General features: G+C 41.7%; 3 protein-coding genes across 3 annotated transcripts; 2 read left to right on the plus strand and 1 right to left on the minus strand.

Annotated features, from left to right (window-relative positions):
- The first annotated feature begins 340 nt into the window (after positions 1-340).
- Positions 341-6,432, plus strand: cyb5r2 (cytochrome b5 reductase 2). Its single transcript, XM_083973270.1, has 9 exons — positions 341-415; positions 605-772; positions 1,699-1,771; positions 1,962-2,068; positions 2,204-2,333; positions 3,208-3,291; positions 3,636-3,721; positions 3,842-3,941; positions 6,056-6,432. The coding sequence occupies exons 1-9, from the start codon at positions 401-403 to the stop codon at positions 6,226-6,228; spliced, it is 936 nt and encodes a 311-aa protein (XP_083829396.1). The 5' UTR covers positions 341-400; the 3' UTR covers positions 6,229-6,432.
- A 696-nt stretch (positions 6,433-7,128) lies between these two features.
- poglut3 (protein O-glucosyltransferase 3) lies at positions 7,129-15,104 on the plus strand (the record flags this gene model as incomplete). Its single annotated transcript, XM_083972999.1, has 6 exons — positions 7,129-7,443; positions 8,329-8,526; positions 10,618-10,901; positions 12,166-12,370; positions 13,773-13,969; positions 14,676-15,104. Exons 1-6 carry the CDS (start codon positions 7,206-7,208, stop codon positions 15,102-15,104), a joined length of 1,551 nt encoding a protein of 516 aa, XP_083829125.1. The 5' UTR covers positions 7,129-7,205.
- A 2,962-nt stretch (positions 15,105-18,066) lies between these two features.
- On the minus strand, positions 18,067-20,611 carry rep15 (RAB15 effector protein). The gene is made up of 3 exons (XM_083973336.1): positions 20,592-20,611; positions 19,738-20,073; positions 18,067-18,711 (listed from the first exon to the last, which is right to left on the minus strand). Exons 2-3 carry the CDS (start codon positions 20,020-20,022, stop codon positions 18,166-18,168), a joined length of 831 nt encoding a protein of 276 aa, XP_083829462.1. The 5' UTR covers positions 20,023-20,073; positions 20,592-20,611; the 3' UTR covers positions 18,067-18,165.
- Positions 20,612-25,345: the final 4,734 nt, after the last annotated feature.

The raw sequence follows: 25,345 nt of genomic DNA on the forward strand, positions 1-25,345 counted from the left end.
TTTTTTAAAGTCCCATCGGCTCATTGTGTGATAAATCAACCATAGTTTCTCGTTTCCAGCGGGTCTCAACAGCTCCAGAGTTCATTATGTAACCTCCATGTGTGCGTCTCCCCTCCCCTCGGCCTGTGGTGTGATTTCAAGGCTCTGCTCCTCACTGCCTACACTACAGTACATACCACCTCTGTACTATGTAGTGCCATGAGCACATCGCACTTCCTATTGGTGCTTTGGACCATGTGTGGCCTTCCCCCCAGCGTAGGCCACGCCCCCTTAAAGGACCTTTGCTCTGAATGAATGAGTGCCATGCGTGAGAGAAAGACAGAAACTGAAGCCTATCATTGCCCATCAAGGCTGCATGAGGATAACAAGGCTCTGACACACTTTAGTACATTTTAAAACTATGGCCCCAAACATGGTAAGAATTATTTTTCTTTATTGATCTATTTGATCTCACTCAAATCCTGAGATATTATTTGTCTGCTCTGTTTTGTCATTTAACTGTAGTGTGGTGTGTTTGTTTAATGTAACCTACAAAATGTGAACACTGACAAGACAGTTTGTGCAACAACAGTCGTCCAACCTGTCCATGATCTTTGTCTCTCAGCTGATCCCAGTGGTGGTGGCCCTCGTCGTGGTGGCGGTCACGGTGTACTACTTTCTCTTCTTGCGAGGCTCAGGAAAACAAGAGAAGCAGATACCAAAGAAGCAGCAGATACCTGTGACTCTGCAGGACCCCACGGCCAAATATTCACTTCCCCTCATACACAAACAGGTAAGCTGCATGCAGACTCATGCAGAAAATCTACTCACACACTCATTCTCTAGTTTCTGTCTAGTTTGTAATAACTGATACATTATACGCTTATCAATCTGTGTTAATTATTGTTCATCATTTATAGTCTTGGGGTTGCATCAAGTCTGATTGCCTCATATTATCTCACCTGAGTCATCTTTAATTGTGGCTGAACCCACATGAATTTGATTTGATTTGCTATTACCTTATGCTACATTAGCTTCTACTGAGAGATGATGGTTTTTTTTAGTGCTAACCAAGTTATTTTATTGCTTTAATCCCTATAGTCATAGCAGTAGGTTCATTACCTTTAATTATTGGTGCATGTTGTTTTGAGATCAGCGGGGCAGAGACGTGAGCTGCTCAGTGAACACAATGGAGGTGAACGGTACAGGTCCCCTGTCCCTTATCAAACTCATCAAATATACAATCCAACCACTCCAAAACGCTCTTGTGGACAAGTTGTGACCTGCATATTCACCACGCTATGAGATAATAACGTATAATTGTGTAACATTACAACACATGAAGCAAATATTCAAAACTACTTACGCTTTTGAGATCACTCCACCCAGAAGCCGTGTCTGGAATGTAGTTCCGGCTCCATTTGCCTCAAAAACAACTCAGTCTCGTAATGTTACATGATTATCTCATAGCGAATTGACTGTGCAGGTCACAACTTGCTGAGCAGCTCACGTCTCTGCCCCGCGGATCTCAAAACAAAATGCACCGATAATTAAAGGTAATGAACCTACTGCTATGACTATAGGGATTATGGTGATAGGTGACTTTGCCAAAATGTTAAACTTCATGTTATTTGTTGTTCATGTACAAGCGAACATAAATCAAGGCCTTGCAAGTGTATCTACTATTCATGTTGTGTGTATGTGTGTGTCTTCATACAGGAAATAAGTCATGACACTAAGAAATTTCGGTTCGGCCTTCCATCTGGAGCTCATATCCTTGGACTACCGATCGGTACGGAAACTCTTCTCTTCTTCTAATAATAATAATAATACATTTTATTTATAAGCGCTTTTCCAGAAGCTCAAAGACACTTTACATACAATAAATTCAGTCTCTTCTCTTCTCTTCTCTTCGCTTCTCTTCTCTTCTCTTCTCTTATCACAATCCTCATGGCCTCTCTTGTTTTTAACTTTTCCCTCAGGTCAACACGTGTACCTCTCCGCCAAGGTGAACGGCAGTCTGGTGGTCAGAGCCTACACCCCGGTCTCCAGCGATGAGCACCAAGGATATGTTGACCTTGTGGTGAAGGTAATCAACACAAACAATGGCTCATCATCAGTTGACTTCCCTTCCTTATCTATAATTGACTCTACAAGGCACAAATGAATCAAAACATCCATTGAGGTTACTGTATCTGTTGTTTTTGCAACACCTGTTCTCCAGGTGTACTACAAGAACGTTCATCCCTCGTTCCCAGAGGGAGGGAAGATGTCTCAGTACCTGGACAACATGGCTATTGGAGACGCCATTGACTTCAGAGGACCCAATGGACTGCTGGTGTATAAGAGAAATGGTATGGCATGTGTATTTGTGGAAGGAAAGAACTGTAAAAGACACTTTATTATATATTTTAATACATATACATTTAAACTTACAGTTTTTCTAAATTTCTAAAACACTATAGTATTGTCTGAACCAAATCCTCAGAGCCCTGAACCCATTTATTGAATTGATCATCCTTTTGTCACTTTTCACCTCGTTAGACACAACTTACAAACCTATTCTCACCCACTAAAACACATTTTGCACTGTGATGCACTTGTGTTGCATAACGGTATAAGCGCAGGCAGCAAAAGTGAAACTCGATCGAAGCACAGGTGTCTAAACTTAAACACAGCAACTCAAAACTGATCACACTTGTGGCTAATGATGTGAAGAAACCAGTATAAGCCAGTCGACATGGTGCTGTAGATGAATAATTGTACAGTAGATAATGTATGCACTTTTGAAGTTGTAATGTGATTCTTGTTTATATTTTGTATTTTTTACTAGAAGTGTTAAACAGGAATTTTGTTTTGTTTTGCAAAATGCATTTTCCTATTGTGAACGTAAAGATTATTTCTACAGCTTTATGATCTGATCATTGTGTTTTCCGGTTATCTATGTTCTGTGTTATGACTGTTCAGACTCGGGGTCTGATCTGACAACAAAGTTTGGTTTTGAGGCAACAGTTTGGTTTTGCAGGAAGAGTCAGAGGTTTTTTTGTGAGTGTAGTTTGAAAATTGGGGTTTCGTGTTTACAGTTTAGAGAAAAGGATGGAAGGTTTCAAGAAATGTGTCTTAGCAATTGAGAAAAAACTGACTGTGGTGTGTTTGCACTGTGGTGACTGTCTGTCACCAGCAGATGTCACTGTGGTACAATATAATGTTGAACTCTTGTCTACTTAGGTCAGTTTTCCATCCGTCCGGACAAGAAGTCAGAACCCAAGGTTCGGAAGTACAAGCACGTTGGGATGATCGCTGGAGGCACAGGTCCATTCATGTTTCTATGTATTTCTATTCTAATGTGTTATTTTGCATGTACATTGTAACATCTGGCCTGTTGTCGTCTTCTATATAGTTACTGTATTATAGTTGAACACTATGAAACAGCTTTGCAAGTGTCATAGTACCTTTCTTTTCTCTTGTTACACTAATATTACACTCCAGGAGTTTAACTTCAATAACGATTTGATGACATTTTGTTTTGCAGCTCCACTGGTGACAATATAATCTTATTGAAAAATGAAAAAAGCCAATATTTTCCTCCGCTGTCTTCCGCTCAGTTAGATATAAATCATCCTCTGAGACCAACTTCAGTCTTTTTCCCATCACAGGTATCACTCCCATGCTGCAGTTAATTCGCCAGATCACAGCCGACCCCACTGACAACACCCGCTGCTCCCTCATATTTGCCAACCAGGTCAGCTGTGTGTGTCTGTGTGCTGCAGGAAATCTCTCTCTCTGTGTCTTATTGTTTTACTGTACATGAGTGGAGAATACTCTGGAGAAATAAAATCTCTACTCTCTTTCTCTCTCTCAGACTGAGAAGGATATTCTACTGAGGGCGGAGTTGGAGGAGGTGAAGAAGAGTCATCCCGACAAAGTCAAGCTCTGGTTTACGCTCGACAAACCTCCACAGGGTGAGAACGGATTCCTTCATTTATGAGCCTAACAACAACGCATCTGGTTGGTTTCCACCTAATATAAAACAATTAATGTATTAAATGTGCACCAGGTAACAGAAGAGGTATTTAGTCTAAATATTAACTCTGCGCTCTTTTCCTAATATTGCTGTTGGCATTATCTTGTTAATTGGGTTATTATCTGGTATCGTGTCTCTTTCTGTTTCTATTGTCATGTGTCAAATATCTTTATTATTGCATGTATCATTCATGTATCTTTAAATATAATTTCCCCTCTGATGAACGATGCAACAGGTTGTTGTAATCTAATCTTTAAAGGGATAGTTCAACATTTTGGCAAATTGGCCCATGGCCATAATCCCTATAGTCGTAGCAGTAGGTTCGTTACCTTTAATTATCGGTGCAAGCTATTTTTAGAACGGCGGAGCAGAGCCGCGAGCTGCTCAGAGCTACGCTACGGAGGCTAATGGGATTTCTTGGTTTCCCTCATCAAACTCATCAAATACACAATCCAACAACTCCAAAACGCTCTCCTGGACAAGTTGTGACCTGCACATTCACCACACTATGAGATAATAACAGAACGTTATAAGACAGAGTTGTTTTAGAGGTAAACTGCTGGAAAACTGCCCCTGACAGGAACATGCATCAGCGGTTTTACATGAATTTACCTCTAAAACAACTCACCCACCCCCGCAGAGAATTGTCACCCATCTGTGGAGCTGTTGTCGGTTACTTTTTATGGTTTTACAGCTCACAACTTAACTGTTTTAGTTTGGCCTCTCTTCGGTCTTATTTTAAAATAACAGCAGGCAGATGTGTGTGTTAGGTGTGTTATCTGCCCGGCAACAAACGACAGACAGGACAAAGTTAGCAGCTGCAGTAGATGTTGGTGAACGTGTGGTGGAACATGAAGCAGCTTTAGAGACAGATGTTTTTTCTCAGGAGTTGGACTAAAACTCATCAACAGGACATGAACCTGCAGGATGTGCCAAGGTCATGAGGCCATATTGTGCCAAAGACAAGAAACATTTAGAGTCACAGTGAAATGAAAATGTGTTTTGCACTGTAATTTTAAGGTGTGACAGTTTTGTTCTGTCCATATTTATAAATGTTTCACTTTCACTGAACATAAAATAGCATGTAATCAAATTTAAAATACATAACATGTCATATAAATATTTAAATTCTTAGAGGATGAAGGCGTTACAGTTTATACATTCATCAGTTAATGTGGAAAAAATGATTAAACTGATTCTAATTGATATACTTATGGTTTTATCTCTCACCCTTTATTTGGAAACTGCCTTAAAATACATGAAAACAGTACAGTGAGATATGTTTACTTGTCATAATGTGGGGTCTGGAGCAAACATTTCCCATGGCTAATTTTATCATGTTACCATACAAAATATAAGTGTGTGTGAGAATTAGTGCGGTGCCAGGCTGCGTGAGGATGACTAAACCTTAAAGCCTGGTGCTGGTTTCGCTGCTGAATATTCAAAGTGAGAAACCAAACAAAGACTCCTCCGCTGCAGGAAAATCCTCGCAGGCCTCGGAGGCAGATAGCTCCTCCGGGGTGTTACAGTAGATTAGTGAAACGCTCATGTCTTCGTTTGCATAATCCCGAAAAGTGAGCAGAAATTAATGAACATAATATTGTTGCATAATCTCTGTTGTGAAGGCCTGGAACGGCCCCTTGTATTCTGTCTCGTTGCATCTTCGTCGCCTCCTCCTTCACGCAGAAAAAAAGAAACTCATCAGCCCTTGATCATTATTCATCTGAAGAGGTGTGCGTGCTCTTCATTAGCGGTGTCATTATTTGGTTGCCTTGGAGGGAGCGATGACTATCTGTGGTTGAAAACATCAGACGAACAAATCGCCTCACGTCTCTCATTATTAATGACTCCACTGACACCGGCAGCTGAAATCTTTATTTTTCCCTAGAGATCAAAAATAAGCAGATCATTTCATTACTCTTTAAATTATTTTTTTCAGTGTCCCATTGTTGTCACATTTGCAGTAGCTTTTTATTCTGATTTATCCGGATATTGTGCTGCAAAGTCAGTTTCTCTGATTTAACCATCTATCCTTTGTGTCTTGTCCTTCAGACTGGAGCTACAGCTCAGGATTCGTGACCTATGACATGATCAAGGACCACCTCCCTGCTCCGTCCTCTGATGCCCTTATTGTCCTGTGTGGTCCTCCACCAATGATACAGAACGCCTGTCTGCCCAATCTGGACAAGCTGGGACATAAAACAGAAAACATCTTTTCTTACTAGTGTTTTTCTGGTTGCCTCCAGAGCTGCTTTTTTTGTCATAAATCCACAAATCACTGTGTGAAAATATTGATGGTTTTAATACCGTGCTAATTGACATGTGCATTTTTACAGTATCAAACTACCTGTTTTATTACTTTTGATACAAAAATCTGTTTTCGAGGCTAAACTTTTATAAAATAAAGACAACATAAAACCGGAAAACAAGTGTTGATTTCAATGCAGCCTTTGTTCAGTCAAATGCATGTCTAGTGTCTAACACCCTCTACACCAAACCCTCACAGGTCAGAGGAGCAGCCGCAGTAAAAGGCTCATCTCCCTGACCTGCAGAACTGAAAGATTTAAGAGGTCATTTGTTCCTGCTGCAATCGTGTTATATAACACTTCTTAAAATGTTTTTTGTGTTCATCTTTCTTTCTTTTTTGTGTCATTGTTGTGTGAGCTACTGGACTTATTTGAATTTCCCTGCTAGGGATGAATAAAGTATTCTCTAGTCTATTCTATTCTCTATTCTAGTTACTGTTATCTCAGTTACTTTATCTAAAATGACCAAACAACAGCAGTGAATCGTATTATGTAATTTATACACCAAATAATCTTGTTAGATCAAAAGAAAACTGCATTTCTTTCTATGAATGAGCAACAATGTTTGGTATTTTGCCATTTATGCCATGAAGCTCCACAACGAATCAATAAGTGTAGCTTTAGTGGTCGTTTTTGTCAATATTTTACTAATACATCCATGCACCAAAGACACTCAGTACGTCTTTTGTGCATGGATGTACAGTATATTAAGATATGAATAGATCCGTGTTGCGTTCACAATCCGCAACCAACATTCCCGACGTCCCGTGAACGCATCATCGGGATAGTGGGCGTGTCTCTCGTCACCAACATGTCGGCGTAGGAGTTTCAATCAAAACTTTGCAGTGAATATTTAGTTAGTTTGGACGTAAATAGCACTCAGCGGTCACGGGAACATGGTGTGCGACAGTAGCGCGGATCTACTTAAACATCTTCGACGTGGTTTATTTAGTAGGTTTGTAGTTTTAGTTGTATTTATTAGCACAAACTTCGGGCTGTGTGAGAGTGAGGGGATCAGCCCGGAGAGATGCCTCATCTGGGGCTGCGGGTTGGACCCCGGCAGGGTCCTCCCGGTCCGCTACTTCTACATACAGGCGGTGGATTCAAAGGGAGAAAACCTGACGTTGTCTCCAGGTAAATACATGTTAACATACACGTATATCGAGCTGAAAGGTGTCTGTTGTTCGTTGTCGTTATTGTAGTTGTTAACCATTAACATCGGCGAAGTGCTACTGAGAACAGTTTGTGGTCAGAGCGGCTAACTGAACAACCGTTGGAACGTTCTAAGCTAACCCCCACGGTTGACATGGCAACAGGTTTCATTCTGATTCTGACCACTATCGAACGGACGCAGCTAGTTGGTTGGTGATGTCAACACGTCAACGTAGGGTCATAATTCTAAACAGCGTGTTACCAAGATAAGACGACGCAACAGTTCCAATGCTTGTTTGATTGTTTGATTGAGAAAAAAAAAAGTCTCCGGGTGTGTTTGTGTGTTTGTTCAGCTAACAGCAGGGTTGTCTATGTATGGTCTATTTGTGCAAAATTGAATGTTAAGACTTTGTTGTTGATTGATTGAGACCTGCAGCCAGATGAAACTGAGCCAGAGGTTTTTGAAAACATGGGAAAGATGGATTATGTATGTCATTGTCACACCGGTACGACCATTGTTTGTAATGCTAAGTTGTATGTCCCTTTTTTCATTTGTACCCCTTTTGTATCTGTTTTTTATAGTATCATAAAGGTGCACCCCAGCATTCCTGTTTTAGGGAGTTTTTATTTATTTATTTATTTTATTTTGTAGATTTCAACTTTTATACAACTATGGGAGGACCAATCATTCATATGCTGTGTGATTCAGTTGTAATTTACAGGTGAATGGATGAGAATGGTGAATTGTTATGTTAATGAACATGTGAACCATGAAAAATCATAATAAAAAGAGAACCGGAAAAAGAAGAAAGAAAGAAACTGAGCCAGAGGTGACACTGAAATGCTCTTATGTGCTATATCTTGCAGGTAAAGACACGTTCAAAGTGAAGATAAGCTCGCTGGATAAGACGGAGCACATCCGGATCCACGTCCCCCCGCCTCTGGACAGAGAAGACGGCTCCTTCCTGGTCAGGTACCGGCTCTACGGCACAGCGCTGAACGGGCTGAAGGTTGAAGTCCTGCACAGAGATGCTGCTGTGGCCAAGTCACCCTACAGCGTGCAAGGTCAGTGTTGCAACATGCATGAAGAAACACAGACAAAGTGCTAAAGAAAAGTAAAGTGAACCCTGGGGAATGATTTGCATGTATTGAAATGTTGTGACACTCAATCTGGAAAACACATCTTTTAAGCGCTAACACGGCATAGGTTAAGAAAAGCGTGTGAACCCTCAGTGCACAGCTGCAGCTTAAGATGCATCTGTGCACAAGTGAATAGAACAAACACAAACATTTTAAGAAAACGTCTTTCACAACATGCACAGCAGGTCTCAAAGAAAACCCACAAGTCAGAAACCGGTTGTTCAATCCGAGGGTTGACCTACTTTTTGCACCAGTGCTGTGAGCGTCTATCAAGCTTGTACAATACAGACATAAAAGATAGTAATTGTTCAAAGCTGGAGCCCATTGTGTTTGTATATGTCACTGAGATGAAGATTAGATCACAATTTATGACAAAAGGGTTATTGCCTGTTTATAAAGCCCTAAAAAACAGATTTACGTCAAAGACAAAACACATTTAAAGGGCGGAAAACAGAAAGAAATCTCAGTAAGAGCTAGAAAAGAAAGCTCCACCTTCAGTGCCAGGGAAAACACCTCACACATGCACCGCACTAATGAGGATGCCTTGGTCATTTTCATATTCAGTGTAACACTAAAATATGTCGAGGGAATGTGCAACTTCCTGTCTGAGAGATTTGACATCATCATCACTGTTTCATAGATAGGTTAGCAGTGTTTCTGTGGTCAGTGTTGCATGCATGCAGAAGGGTTCACACCAGCTTCCTGTTTAGACAGATATCTCAGAAACGCAGCTTCTACAGCTGTCTACCACTGTGGTACTTGTCGACCAAATTATCTGAAGATCGATAAAAATATGAATGCGAATGATGCTGGTTCAAGTGCGTTTCCATCAAAGACCTTTAAATCGAATAAAAAGCCGTGCGTGATGACGTCATGTGCTGTTTCATTGTAGTACTAAATCACTAACCAGTTATCCGAGGTCGGGCTGCGCACAGGCCAAGTGTGACGAGCTGCTGGAGTCATTGCCTGGAAACCACTGAGCCATACGCACACCAGCCAAGTTAAAGGAATAGTTCAACATTTTGGCAAATTGGCCCATTGTCAAAATCCCTATAGTCATAGCATTAGGTTCGTTACCTTTAATTTTCGCTGCAAGCTATTTTTTAGAACGGCGGAGCAGAGCCGCGAGCTGCTCAGAACTACACTACGGAGGCTCATGGGATTTCTTGGTTTCCCTCATCAAATACACAATCCAACAACTCCAAAACACTCTGGTGGACAAGTTGTGACCTGCACATTCACCACGCTATGAGACAATAACAGGACGTTACGAGTTATTACAAGTTGTTTTAGAGGTAAATTCATGCAAAACCGCTGATGTGCGTGCACGTTGAGGGCAGTTTTTCAGCAAGCAGTCTCTGCATTTGCCTCGAAAACAACTCTGTCTCTGCTCCGCCGTTCTAAAAATAGCTTGCACCGACAATTAAAGGTAACGAACCTACTCCTAAAGCTATAGGGATTATGGCAATGGGCCAATTTGCCAAAATGTTGAACTATCCCTTAAAGTTGGTAAACAAGTTAGGCTGGTGCGACTGCGACATGCCTGTCATCAGAAGACAGTGGCGTGTGAACACCGTTTCGATGTAGATGCACTGTGTGTTAAATACTACAGACACAGGAGGGACCTGTCACCTGTGTTTTGTGAATGGCAGCGCTTAAAAAAACAGTTCTAGGAGATCGTTACACTTCACATGAAGCAAGTCTGTCGCCTGTACACCTGCATCTTTCTTTGTTTACTCCCGCCGTGTCTTTGAACAGCTGGTATACGTAGCAGAATTGACATAAAACATGATCGCAACTCATATTTATCCGGCAAAAAACTGTTTCAATCAGCATTTTCCACATAAACTTTGTATTAATCAAAAGAAAATCCGATGATAATCACCTTTTAATCGATATTCATGACTTTTAATTGAATTTTACTGTTTCCACAAGGCATTTTTCATTCGATATTGCTTAATTCGAATAATTATGTGATGGAAACATGGTTAGTGACTGATTGTTCTTCATGCTCAGGTCCCGTCTATCATGAGTACTGCGACTGTCCCGAGCCCGACGCCTCCGCCTGGCAGAGCGTCATGCAGTGTCCCGATGAGGAGCCTCAGATTCTGGCCGACTTCAAAACCTTTCCCGCGGTCGACCTGCCGTTCATCAGACAGGAAGCGCCGCTCCGGTTCTCCAACAGAGGAGGCCTCATCCACTACGCCGTCATCGACAACCAGGTGCACCGCCGCACTCTGGGCAAATACACCGACTTCAAGATGTTCTCGGATGAAATGCTGCTCTCTCTCACAAGGAAGGTGAGTTCAAGGCCCACTCACTGTGCAGTATTTTAAAGGGGTATTCTGGCATAAATGTAACCCATGGTCTAACACAGTGGTTCTCAAACTTCTTTTAGATCAAGGACCCCTAAACTGACACAAATTAGACCACGGACCCCCCCAATTTTGAAACAAACACCGGAAATACACAAATATTTGTTCTGAGACTGAATAAAGTTACTTTTTTTAGTCAATGAACGTTCAAATTAGGGCCAGTGCCGTGAAATTTTGGAAAAATGTAGAGAAATTTCTGGAAAAAAATGTGGTAAGATTTAGAGAAAAAGTTGGGGATTTACCTTGAACCCTTTCAAGGACCCCTGGGGGTCCTGGGACCACACTTTGAGAACCACTAGTCTAACACACCATGAAATCACACTTCAGCAAAGACAGCCAGATGGCAAAACACTGCTGTCTATGGAGCCAAGAGCGAACTGCCATCAAAAAATCCGCTCACAGCCACAAATAATGCTCAGAACAGCACCAAACTACTTCCAACAGTACAAACAGGGTCCCAGCCCATAATACGAGGCATCAAACACCTACTGGCTTTACCTGGTTTTTATTAAAAAGAGATGAAAACAACTCACCCACTCTCCTCCAGCCGGTTCTTTCTAATGCAGAAGCCCTAACGAGTCGATTATCGAGTGCAGTAGAAAAGTCCAGTGACGCTTTGTTCCAAAAAATGCAGCAGCTTTGCCGACTGTGATAGTTTTGAGCGACTCAACTCTGTTCATTTTCCTGTCAACACTCGCTAGTTATCGTTAGAAACAGAGAGAGAAGACAGAGAGAAACACTGATGCATTCAGTAATCGACTCGTCAGGGCTTCCCCACAACGAGCAAGCGGCTGGAGGAGAGTGGGTGAGTTGTGTTTTCGCCTCTTTTAAATTGAAACCAGGCAAAGCTAGCGGGTGTTTGATGCCACGTATTATGGGCTGGGACCCTGTTTGTACTGTTGATGAAGTTTGGTGCTAATCTGAGCATTATTTGTGGCTGTGAGTGGCTTTTTTGATGGCGGTTGGCTCTTGGCTCCATAGACAGCAGTGTTTTGCTATGTGGCTGTCTTTGCTGAAGTCACTATAACTAGAAGTTTGCGTTTGGCAAACTTGATCTCTGGAGGCGATGTCGTACTCGGTCTCAGGGTGCGTTAGACCAATGGTTAAGCTTACGCCAGAATATCCCTTTAATATCACTGCTAAGAGGCTGAATGCTGATCTCAGTCTCCTCTCTCTCTGTCTGCTGAAGGTGCGGGTGCCCGACGTGGAGTTCTTCATCAACGTCGGCGACTGGCCGCTGGAGTCGAGGAGCTCCAACCCCGTTCCCGTCCTGTCGTGGTGCGGCTCCACGGACACCCGCGACATCGTCCTCCCCACGTACGAGGTCACGCACTCCACCCTGGAGGCCATGAGGGGCGTCACCAATGACCTGCTGTCCGTCCAGGGAAACACAGGTATCTCTCACACACACACACACACAGCTACCAGAGCTCCAGCTATTTGACTTTTTCAGATCCCGCTAAGGATTTATTTTCCAAAGAAGTGCCTATCGAGAAAACTAGCAAATTTGGGTTTATAGCGTTTCCCGTATTGGAGCTATTGTCTCCTCTGCTGAGTGATAGATAGAGGAGCAGCAGAGAGCTGTAGTGGGTGTGGTTTAAAAACAAAAACAACATGTTTTTGCGTTGTTCTATGATACATTTGTCATAATTTTTAAGCATGTAAGAGATTATTTCATAGATAAGTTAGAGCCACAGACTGCACATCTTTAAATCTGACTTCGGGGGCTGAGAGAGGAATAAACATAGAAACAACAAACTGGTTAAATGTACAAAATAAGGTACAACTGTGGAAAAGAAGACTTCTCGAAAGCATAAATGGTTGGGGGATGTGTTACACCCCATCCTGACATACAGCGACGCAAGCGAGCGAGAAAAAGTGATTAGAATGCGTTACTTTTCAATCGTTTGTCCAGCGATGATGGCCAACCCTGAAAAACTTGCTTGCTCTTGTAAATTCATCCCTGTGCAACCTAGAGTACAGTTCACTGTGACCGGCAAGTTCCAGGACTAAAACTGGCAAACTGATTTTTATATTTTTCAGGGCTGCACGAATTGAAATATAAAACAAAAATCACAATAGGGGCCAAATCATAGGAGATGCTGTGAGATCCGCTGTAGCAGTGATTTTATATCTTTAAGACACAAGCAGTTTATGTGGACAAAGTTCATCTATTTATTCTAAGTTAATTCAGTTTAATATTGTAAAATAATAAAGATACACTACGTGCATAAATGAAAAAAACAGTGTAGACTAAGACAATAAATAAACTACAACAACTTTACTCTCAAGTTTATACACAGCTTGATAAAGGTGAAACACTTTTTACTATTAAGTGCCAGTTATTTGTGGAGACATTTGGTGTTTAACCTCAAATAAAACCTTAACTTCCTTGACTTGGAGACTGTTTTGAACACATAATAGTCAAATAAATAAGTCAATAATATTCCTAGATGCTCTTGTCAGCGCACAGACACTTGAGGGTTTATACAGCTAGACGTGCATCTCTAAGGCTTTGACTTAGTGTGAGAAAAACTGTCACTGTCATAAATTTAATAATCTAATGAGTCTTGATATGAAGACACCCTGGCTTCAGGCTGAGCTTGTCCTCATGGTACAAGTTGAACCCTGACAAATGATATCAGAAAAGATTTGCATGTTGTTTTATTTATCCAGAATGAAATACTATTAATCTTGAATATTTTCCCTTCACCTTTTACATACTGTATATCTAGTTGCCTTTCTCTGTCACTTCCAGCTGTTCTACTAACTACTATCTGCTAACTTTCCTTCCAGGGCCTCCGTGGGCGAACAAGACGGCGCAGGCGTTTTTCCGTGGCCGGGACAGTCGAGAGGAGCGTCTTCATCTGGTGTCTCTGTCCAAGAAACACCCTGAGCTGCTGGATGCAGGCATCACAGGATGGTTCTTCTTCAGAGACAGAGAGAAACAAGTCGGCAAAGCTCCACTCGTTGGATTCTTTGACTTCTTTAAGGTCAGGAGAAACATAATTCCTCTTTATGTACTCGGTTTTATCCTTTTACTTGATCTTGATGTTGTTTTTCCTCTTTTGATTTCATTTTGTTGCATTTTTGCTGTTTTCTTCACCATGATAAACACAATAAGGAACATTATGTTTTTACAAGTTTATATTAAAGGGATAGTTCAACATTTTTAGCAAATTGGCCCTAGACCTAGAGTCATAGCAGTAGGGTTGTTACCTTTACTTGTCGGTGCAAGCTATGGAGGCTCATGGGATTTCTTGGTTTCCCTCATCAAACTCATCAAATACACAATCCAACAACTCCACAATGCTCTGGTGGACAAGTTGTGACCTGCACATTCACCACGCTATGAGATAATAACAGAACGTTACGAGACAGAGTTGTTTTAGAGGTAAATACAGAGACTGCTTGATGAAAAACTGTCCCTGAAGGCAACGCACATCAGCAGTTTTGCATGAATTTACCTCTAAAACAACTCTGTCTGGTAACGTTCTGTTATTATCTCATAGCGTGGTGAATGTGCAGGTCACAACTTGTCCACCAGAGCGTTTTGGAGTTGTTGGATTGTGTATTTGCACCGACAATTAAAGGTAACAAACCTACTGCCATGACTATAGGGATTATGGCAATGTGCCAATTTGCCAAAAATGTTGAACTATCCCTTTAAACCTGGTTTTCTTTCTTCCACTGTTTCAGTTCAAGTACCAGGTGAACGTGGATGGGACCGTGGCGGCGTATCGTTTTCCCTACCTGATGCTGGGGAACAGCCTGGTGCTGAAGCAGGACTCTCCGTACTACGAACACTTCTACAGCCAGTTGACGGCGGGAACTCACTTCGTCCCCGTGAAGAGAAACCTGTCGGACCTCCTGGAGAAAATCCAATGGGGCAAAGAGAACGACGCCGAAGCGCAAGAGATGGCGCGGGCGGGTCAGGCGGCGGCCCGCGAGCTGCTGCGGCCCAGCAGACTGTACTGTTACTACTACAGAGTCCTGCACACGTACTCGGAGCGTCAGGCGGGACGGCCCGAACGACACCCGGACATGGAGCTGGTGCCTCAGCCGGACGACCACACCGCCGCGTGCACGTGTGAGCGGAAAGGCCACAACAAGAAAGATGAACTATGATGGAGTCCGTCCTTAGTTTTGTTTTTTTTCCTCTGAATCATTCCTGACAAATAAAGAGTGAAAATACCCGGAATATTCCTGATAAAAAGGAGGAAAAAGCTGAATTCACAGTTTACAGTTTTAATCGTTGCCTTTATTTTGTACAACAGAGTCAGTTGTAGGACAGATTTACAACAACAACTCTCATCAGGAGCCGTTTTCCAATGTGAAGCTGCAGGAATAAAATCACATTCCCACTTCTTTTTTTTAAATATTGTGTTGTATTGTATGTTTTGTACCTTTTGTTAACCTCTCTTTAGTAATGTGGGAATGTATTTGCTATTTTGTAAACGTGCCTTTTCATTGGACTTTTTGTATGCAGCGTTAACCTGAGGTCAAATGGTCTTTAAATAAATAAATCTTCTAAACTACTTTACATCATGGTGACATATTTTAATGAATGGAATAATGAAAATGTTTCTTTCTCACGCTCTTCACCCCATAAATATACTATATTTAATAGGGATAATAGGCCTTCAGCCTGCAGTCATTTCCACAGCTTCTCACGCTGCATTTGAATAACGACAAAACGCTCTGTTGTTTATTTGCTGTGGTATCTTAGTGCTGATAAAGCCTCATTATCTTCATACACTGTTAAACTGTTTTTTTTACATGTGCATTTTTGAGATCTGATCAGGAACATGTGAAAAATAATATATTATTTAATTCTCTCTATATAAAACACAACAATGCACTGTTACAGAGAAATGTTGGACAAAAGTATTTTTAATAGTGTGCTTTTCCCCACTGGTTTAATATAGTAACAACATTAAAATAATATTATATTAGACAAAAACATAAAAACAATATTATAATAGACAAAAAAACTAAAACAATATAATATTATAACAGATAAGACGTTAAAAAGACAGGATGTTTTCCAACCTTCTGTTTTAAACTGTTTTCTGTGAGTCTCTCTGCAAATGAAATGACACTCCACTTCCTTTTTAACCATGTTTCACAGCTACTGCACCTAAAATTAAAATGTACCAAACCACACACGCTCGCTCTTCACAGAAAGCAGTTTGCTGAGCCTTCATTTTTAAGCCCCTGCTGCAATTTGTGATGCAAATTTACTGAACACAAGAAAAATCCCCGCAAGAGCCGTTGTTCCAGGTAAAAGTACTTAGAGACTAATCAAGCCCCCCCCTCTTCCAACCAGGCACAACAGTTCATGCACAATCATTTCGCTCAAGCTGCTTATGCTAAACCTCACTGTAAAGGAAGCCTCGATTCAACTCGGATTTACATATTGTCCAAAACACAGCAGGTAGCTGGTTACAAAAAAAAAAAAAACACACGGTGGAGTCCAAGTGTGTAAAGTCATTTTATGGTTATTTTTGTCTGTTTTGAGGACTTTAAAAGGAAACGCTCCTGGTTCCCTGGGAGGTTTGGAAAGGGCAGAATGAGTTCACTTCTTTATTTGACGTGAACACATAACAGTAATAGGCTGAAATGAAGGCGATCTAATGTTTTATTATCAGGCTTTTTTCAGTGTTAATTTTACTAGTAAATGGGATTATACTCGACTAACACATATTTAATCTTGTGACATTTGCATATAAATGGTTGCCCAGTTCTCTGTCTCTGTTTGAAGAGATTAAAGTTTCTAAACCACATCTAACAGGTTTTTTTTATGTATATTTGGACCTGTTAAACAGCATTGATTTTGATGGATCCATTAAAAGGGATACTTCACCCAAATTCAATTTTCTACTCACCGTCATGCCAAGGAAGGGTTCGGAGAACTTTTGGGAGTTATCAAAACGCATTTGGAGTTCCAGGGGGGGTCCAACTGGCAACTGATTTTCATATAATGGCGGCGGATAGAGTTCACTTTTGAATCGTCCAAAAGACACACTATGAAACATCCAGATACCTCCATACTGCTTGTCTGCGCTGACCAGAGTGTCCTGAAGACACCACATGAAAAAATAATGTGATCTCTGTTTTTAGCCTTGTTGTAGCAGTAGCTCCCAGATTTGCTGCTAGATGTTCTTCCGTGTTTACATAATACATCCAATGGTTTACAACGACGAACGAACATCTCGCAGCAAATCTCGTGCAGCCACTTGGAGCTACTACTACAACAAGGCTAAAAACAGAGATCAAATAATTTTTTCCAAACAACTTTTTCATGTGGCGGCTTCAGGACACTTGGGTCGGCGCAGACGAGCAGTATGGAGGTATCTGGATGTTTCATAGTGTGTGTTTTGGACGATTCAAAAGTGAACTCTATCCGCCGCCATTATATGAAAATACGTTGCCAGCCGGACCCCCTCTGGAACTCCTAAAGCGTCTCGATGACTCTAAACGTTCTCCAAACCCTTCCTTGGCATGATGGTGAGTAGAAAATTGGAGAATTATCAATTTTGGGTGAAGTATCCCTTTAATCTCATGATATTTACATATACTAAATGGTTGTCCAGTTCTCTTTCTCTCTATGAAGTGATCAAAATTTGTAAACCACATCTAATAGGTTTTCTTTTTAAATATTTTGACCTGTTCAAGCTGAAAAAGCATTAATGACGACGGATTCATTAAGGTTTAGTCAAACCAGTAAAGCATTATGTACAATAGCAAGGACCTCTAAGTGAATAATCTGAGTGGGATGCAGCCATCATTGTTACATGTCATATCTGACAAATCGTGATGTCAACTGTGATATAAACTGTAGTTTTCACAAGGCACAGGACATAAAAGCACCTAGTACCATCCTGTCTAAACTTGTGTGTAACTGCAGTTTGTTTGTTCCTGTGTTTGTTTCTGGATGAAGCTGTAAGATAAACGGGGCTAAGTAAACAACACGAGGCTCTACAGGTGAACTGACATACTTCAAAGATGTAAGAGCAACAACTGGTGCAGGTTGAAAATGAAGCAGCTTTTCCTTTTTAACTCAACATTGATGTCGTTTGTCAATGAAAAACGTCAATAACCTCCATACTTATTTGATATACTGTGAATTATCGTGATCTGGTATTGTGTATTATTGGCCGTTATGGTAACGCAGTCTCTTTGGGGGTCAGCTAAACTTAATCATGAGGGTGAGAGGATCCCCCTCTTTCTTGGTGACGATAGCCTGCATCATTCCCGTGGGCGTGTGGAGATACCTCGAGCCTTTGAAGAAGTTCTCGATAAACGGTCGGTCGATGTTGTTGCACTTCCCGATGGCGGCCTCGAAGTTGTTGCTGAGAACTCCGTAGATGTTCTCCTTGTCGCTCTTCTTCCCGAAGAACAGGAAGAGGGCGTAGCAGTCCTTGCCGACGGAGGTGCAGAAGTCCACCAGCCTCTCGTACACGGTCCTGTTGCTCGACGCCATCTGGGCCATCTGGAGCGACTCGCTGCACGGCTCTGGGGAGACGCCGTTCTCCTCTGCGTCCTCTCGCTCCGGGAGGTGGAGGACCTGCACCGCGATCTGGATCTTGGGGTTCTTGGTGGGCTTCTCCAGGACGGCCCAGACCCAGTCGGCCCCCAGGAGGATGCGCTGCTCGGGCGTCATGGCCGTGCAGTTGAAGGTGTCCGTCAGGTTGAGGCAGACGCTCTGGGTGATGTAGGTCATCAGGAAAACCTGGGTGGAGATGACAATTCAATTCAATTCAATTCAATTCAATTCAATTCAATTCAATTCAATTCAATTCAATTCCTTTTATTTGATAAAGAGGGACAATGTACATTAATAAACATTTTAAAGATAAAATGTAAATGTATTCAATTCTAGCTAAAAGGCTAATTTCCATTCACAGTCCCCTTATACTGAAATAGAAACAAGCAGGTTAAAGAAAACACAAGTATAAGTACAGTATTTTAAAACATAGGGCTGATAGGTACCCCTTTTTTTTTTTAGAAAGAAAAAACAAAGAAAGTAATGCGATCATAATACATAGATAAGACAAAAACTGTACAACACAATACAATCGTGGTTCACAGTAGGCACAGGTGGTAGGTGGTGGGGGTTAAAGTGCTAGAGTTGGGTAATAAAGTGCTGGTGGAGTCAGAAATTTACAACTATAAAACACTTGGATACCCCTGATTGGTTAAAGGGATAGTTCAACATTTAGGCAAATTTCACCTATTGCCATAATCACTATAGTCATAGCAGTAGCAAAATAAAAGCACCAAGCTAATAAAAATGCTGTGAAACTTTTTAATTTAAATAATATAATTTACAAAAAGAAAATATCTGAGCCATTAAGTTAACCTTTTTCTTTTATTGTATTTACCTGTATTACAAGTTATTGTCTATTTTATACGTTTTATTTTGGTGAACACTTGAATTTGGTGAATTCCAGATCGGCTCCCTAGACCGGACCCAGAATCCAGACAAAATTCAGAGTAAAAGGGAACAACTTGTCCACCAGAGCGTTTTGGAGTTGTTGGATAGTGTATTTGATGAGTCTGATGAGGGGCAGGGGACCTGTACCGTTCACCTCCATTGTGTTCACTGAGCAGCTCACGTCTCTGCCCCGCTGATCTCAAAACAACATGCACCGATAATTAAAGATAATAATGAACCTACTGCTATGACTATAGAATTTGCCAAAATGTTGAATTATCCCTTTAATTATCACTGTGTGTCTTTGATGGAGGCACCTACCTGAGTCAGCACCTCGGGGCTCGGGCGGAACTTGTCCTCGGGGTCCTTGAAGACGATGTACTCCTGGGTTCTGGACGAGGCGGCGGAGATGCAGTCGTTGAACAGCGGGATGAAGTCGTTGGGCTTGACGGCGGGGGGTCTCCTCAGCGTGGAGAAGATGCTCGGTCGGGGGGAAACGCTCTGCTCGAAGGGCGGTTGCGGGGGAGGGGTGTTGCGTTTGAAAGAGAAGGAGAATTTGGAGTTCTGTGAGGAGTTGGAACCGGGTTTGCCGATGACTTGCCCCATGGCGGACTGAAGACGCGGGGCGGGGGATCAGAGGGTGGTCTCCCTGATACACTGGAGACAGAAAGTCTATAATAAGAAGAAGAGAAACAGTTTTCTTGTCTGTATATAACATCTTATTGCACGTATGTCCGCCTGTCCTGGGTGAGAGACCCCTCCTCTGTTGCTCACCCTGAGCTTTCTCCAACTTTTTCCCTGTTAAAAGGATTTTCTTGGGAGTTTTTACTCAGTCGAAGGCCAGAGGATGCTGTTATGATGCTGTGTAAAGCCCTTTTTAGACAAACTATACAAATAACATTGCCTTGTGTTGCCTTGCCTTGATAAAAAATGAACATATGGCAGGTAAAGCATGGCTGAGTTCTTTAAGGTACAAAACAAAACCAGAAACATATGTCAGAACAATATGGTGCCATTGCTTTTTGTTCATTTGAGAGGGAATAAATTATTATAGGCTATCAGTGAAACAAATACTATTAATCTTCTGTTCCCCCGATGCGATGCAATATCATAGTGTGAATAATATAGTTTGTCACATCTTTAAAAAAGTGTTATAAATCAACAAGGACACTCACCAGGATGGGTCTGGAAGTTTCTGCAGGTTTACGTCCGCTGTCTGTCCTCCGCTCCGGTCCCCTGCCCTGCTGAGAGACACAGTTTTGTGTCCTGACCAGGGGCCTCATTTATCATTGTGGATACACCTTTTTTTAAGCCATTTTCCCCTCGTTTTGTGCGTACGCACTTTTCTCCGCCAAATTTGGGATCTATCAAGCCAAAACCTGACGGGGAAAAGTGCGGACATTTACACCCATTTTGACCCTGGCGTACGCCTTTTTTGAGGAACAGGAGGAATTGGCGACACCGTTGCTGAGTCAGAGAACTGCAGTGTGAGAGGGAGAGAGGAGCGGAGTACATTTAGAAGAGCACAGTAGGATTTTTTGAAGTAATTGTGGTAGTGGTGGACCGTTGATGCTGGCAACCCAACCCGCTCTTTAATAACACTAGGCTCTATGTTAATTGATAAACAGAGCGCATTGTGGATTTTGCTTTTTTGATTAGGCTGTGTGTGACGTCCGACAAGGATCAAACCATCCAAGTTTAAAAACACACCGGCAGCAGCGCACACTGATCTGCAGCTACTGAGACTGTTATTATTCTGTCACCTGAGTTAACGAGGTGCACGTGTGTTTGGAGCTGACGAGAGGAGAGAATAAAGAGTGAGACAACGCGGCCCTGAGGAGGAACTGTGAAGGAAATGACCTAAACCGAGTCCAGTTAGAGCTGTAACTGTGTAGTGGGAAGGCCTGCAAAGTAATGGTAACTATCGTCCTGCTTCCTACATTGTTTTAACATCTAGGTAAAAAAAAAAAAAAAAAAAAAAAGATTTTCTGGGATAAACGGGCAGATTACATAAGATTCTTCTTCTTTCTGCTCCCTTTTGTTGAGATTTGGGAGGTTTTTGTTTTTATTGTAGCTTATTAAAATGCAAGATCATTTTTCTGACTGATTTATTGCCCGTGTATCTGCTTTCGGAGAAGCGGAGAAGTTCCGCTTCTTTCCCCCGTCCTCCGCCCGTTGTCTCCGTTGTCACTTTGTTGTCACAAAAGTTGCTGCGCCACAGAGAGCACATGGCTAATTAAATATGCACGTGCTGACCATATATAGTTGTATATAGGCGTTCCGGGGGCGGAGTAAGAGGTGTGTTCACGTGTGCACCATTCTTGAGTCCTGTGTGATCTATTGCGGAGAGTTGTGCGTACGCACAGTTTGATTGATCTGAAAAAGGTGTAAATATTTCGGGTGTACGCCATTTTCGTCTTTTCGCCGTACGCAAATATTTAGTAGCAGTTTTACACCCTCTTTGATAAATGAGGCCCCTGGTGTGAACAGGACTTTCACTAGAATAAAGAGGATTTTCTGTCCCAGGTTCCTGACTGAGAGAGAGAGGCAGCTCTGCTCTGACAGACAGCGTTTTAGGGTGGGTGTGGTGTTTGTGACTTGTTAAATTTTTAGGTAAGTCAACAAAAGACTCATCTTACCAGTTAACTGGCAGCGGCGGTAGCAGCAGCAGCAGCAGCAGCAGCTTGAGGACTGGGGTAGGCCTAAAAAGCCTGAAGGGTTTGGTGGGTAAACAAAATGCTTAACTGTCTCTTTTCAGAAAGAAGCTTGAATGAGGACGTGTGGCCTGGGCCAGGAGCTTTTAGCTGGGTGGGGTGGATGGTCAGGAGGGGCTTAAGACTGGACAGCAGTTTAAAGAGGTTGTTTACTTTACTACTATGTTAATTCAGGCATAGCATTGACCAACAATGGTCTTATTCTCCTAATCTCTGGACATGATCTGTTTACAAGTGAGAGGATACAGTCATGTGCTTTTATTTCGTTGACTACATATCATCATCTACTGTCCTACACTGTACCTTTCTGTTACCATTTGCACAACCATACAATATTATCTTTCTAAGTGCCAGTTACAGAAATAAACACTTAAACCAGTGCTGTACTGGGACCTACAGGGAAGAACAGGGTCAAATGAACCATCATTTGTGCGGCAGCCACACAAACTGTCAAATCATAATTCTTGTATTTCATCTATTTTGGTTTAACCTCATCTCTCTCACCCGGGGAGCTGTAATATTACTCAACTTTAATAAATTATTGGGATATTTATTTAAAATACATATTCACTTTTTATTATAGCTGTGATGTTTCTGTTGGCTCATAATAAAAACATACATGCTAATCTGATGCTAATGTGTAGCATGTTTAGAGCTAACATCCAGCATCTAACTAACACTTGCTAATTAACGAAACAAAAACAAAAACAATCAGAAAAACTGCTTAAGTTGATTTAAGTCAAAACAATCATTTTAAAATTTAACCTGATGATATTCACAGATTTGAAGTCAGCGTTTTATGATGCGTTCGAGAAAACTCCTACGTTAAAAAGTGCAAGTGAACGCCACCTCAGGTCGGAGCGCCCTCTCGGGGGAAGTCGGAGGAAGACCGGGTAGCCTAAAACATTGATTAAAACTGCATTATAAACGCAAAAATACAGTCAATCGTTATGAAATATAGCAACAAGATTGACTTACGGTTACAGATTACCTGCTGATGTTGTGGAACACAGTAAGTTCATGTTGTTATTTCTAAAATGATCTGTGAAGCTTACCGCTTACGTGAAGCATTTTGAATGCAAATTCTGTCCCTGTCCGCCATGTTTTCGGTTACTCTGGCGTGGTAGTGGTGCGTCTTGAATCCTTTGGAGTGGGAAATTGGGAGTTTTCAACTGGGTGATTCTGATTTCCGAGCATAATGTCAACCTCTTGTACACTAATGACAACTGACCTTTGCATCTTGCTACAACCAGAGATGCTCTAAGTACTTTGCTACAATCCAACGTCTCACTAACGTCTCTTGCCGGCGCCATCTTGGCTCATGAAACACATCTCATCCATCCTTAGAATTAGCAAAACCCAAATGTCTGCTCAAATGCTGATTGTAGCCTGCTGTGCTTAAATTTAGCATTTGAAAATGTTCTTTGGAAATTTTAATCGGACCTATTAACTCCCGCCTCCTACTTGGTCGTATAGTTTTAATTAGCCTAGTTGTACACAAAAAAAGTTGTAGCCTAGGTTATTTCAAGGCATTACACCAGCTTTGGAAAGGAGCTTCTGTCTGTTTCCTTTCTTTTATGAATAATAAACAGAATATGGAGCTGTAACAGACTAGTAGTTTCATGTATGCATGAAACTACACACCCACACTGTGGTTACAACTGTCTGGTTTAAAGGTAACTGAGGTTGTTTGAGCACTAGCCACTAGACCTAAACTTTTTTCTTCAGTCATATGTTCTCTATTACTTCCATAACTTTTTTTTAAAATTATTTTTAGGGCTTTTTGCCTTGAGTTGAAAGAGATGGGAAATGGCGAGGCAGAGAAAGAGGAAGGGATGATATGCAGCAAAGGGTCACTGGGGGAATCAACCCAGCGAGCTAGGCCTAAACAGCATGCAGACCTCTATAACTTAAAAAATATAACAAAGAAACATGATTCCTGCCCCATTCAGTCTTTTCTCATGTTTATCCAATGAAAACCATTTTCAAAAACTTTTATTTCTTATATGATGTGTGTAATTTCTTTACAAATGGGGATGATGAGAAAACTGACTCAAGCCAGTTATCATATGTTTCCCTGCTGACTGAATTAACTTTCCACCTGACTCTCCTTTGGCTGCATGAATAAGATCTTCCAAAATGTTTGAGCTATAAATTATGCACCCAACATAAAACTGTGGTTCATCTGACCCGGTTGCCCCCTTATACCAGTACAGTACACATTGTACATTGGTCAAAAATCATTAGAGGCTACATTGCATAGGGAAACAAGAAAAACAGTAAGAAATGCCTTCAGTGGCTTATAGATAACAGTTCAGGTCGTCATAGTAGAAAATAAAAAAAGGTGTCTTTTTGTAAGCAACCCTTGAAGAAGTCCACTGGTCCATTGCATCTACAGCGTGACTGCAGAATCAATGCAGGTGTTACATGAGGTATCAGCGGCTAGTAGAAGTAGCTGTAACCAGCTGTGTTAGGGGCCGGGGGGGGGGGGGCTGTGGGGCGGGCGGGGGCTTGAGGTACAGTACAGGTGTGAGACTGGCTGCTTCAGGTGTTTTCTGTGGTTGGTTGGCAGCATTAGAGAGCCAACAGCACCGGGTCACTGTCCGTCATCATCAAACTAGCGCCGCCTGAGACCGCCTCAGCTCCTTCTGCAGCTCCTCTCGGCTGAGCAGGTACTGGAAGCAAAGCATCATGGGAGTGGGGACATGTTAGAGAACCTGGAAGCTGGTGTTCATCACCGAGTTGAGTTAACACATTTATATGTAGTGTTTTTTATTTATTTATACCATATTTATTCATCATAACACCTGATTTATGACATTATCCACCTTTTTCTGAACGCCAAAAAAGCATAAGCCAGTGTCGAATTCTGCTGCTTTGTTGAAAATTCAATTGCTACCGCCGCTACTGATAAGTCTATCTATTGATTCAAGCTACCCTATCAAAAAATAAATACTAATGGTTTACTACCTCTGTATATCAAATAAAGGCATAAAGTAGCCTAAGTGTTTTCTTCTCGCATGTGTCTAATGTACAAAAAGTGTAATGAAATTAATTTCAGGGGTAGCGTATTTTGATAGTCCAATAACATGTTATCAAATAATGCTCCCGCTACTCTGTCCATTCATGTAAGACTACTGACCACCTCACTGCCACTGTAGGATGAATGGCAGCATATTTACACATACCATTTACACTGACGAGCCGCAACACAG

The sequence above is a fragment of the Trachurus trachurus genome, assembly GCF_905171665.1.
Source record: "Trachurus trachurus genome assembly, chromosome: 6".
NCBI classification, from domain to species: domain Eukaryota; kingdom Metazoa; phylum Chordata; class Actinopteri; order Carangiformes; family Carangidae; genus Trachurus; species Trachurus trachurus.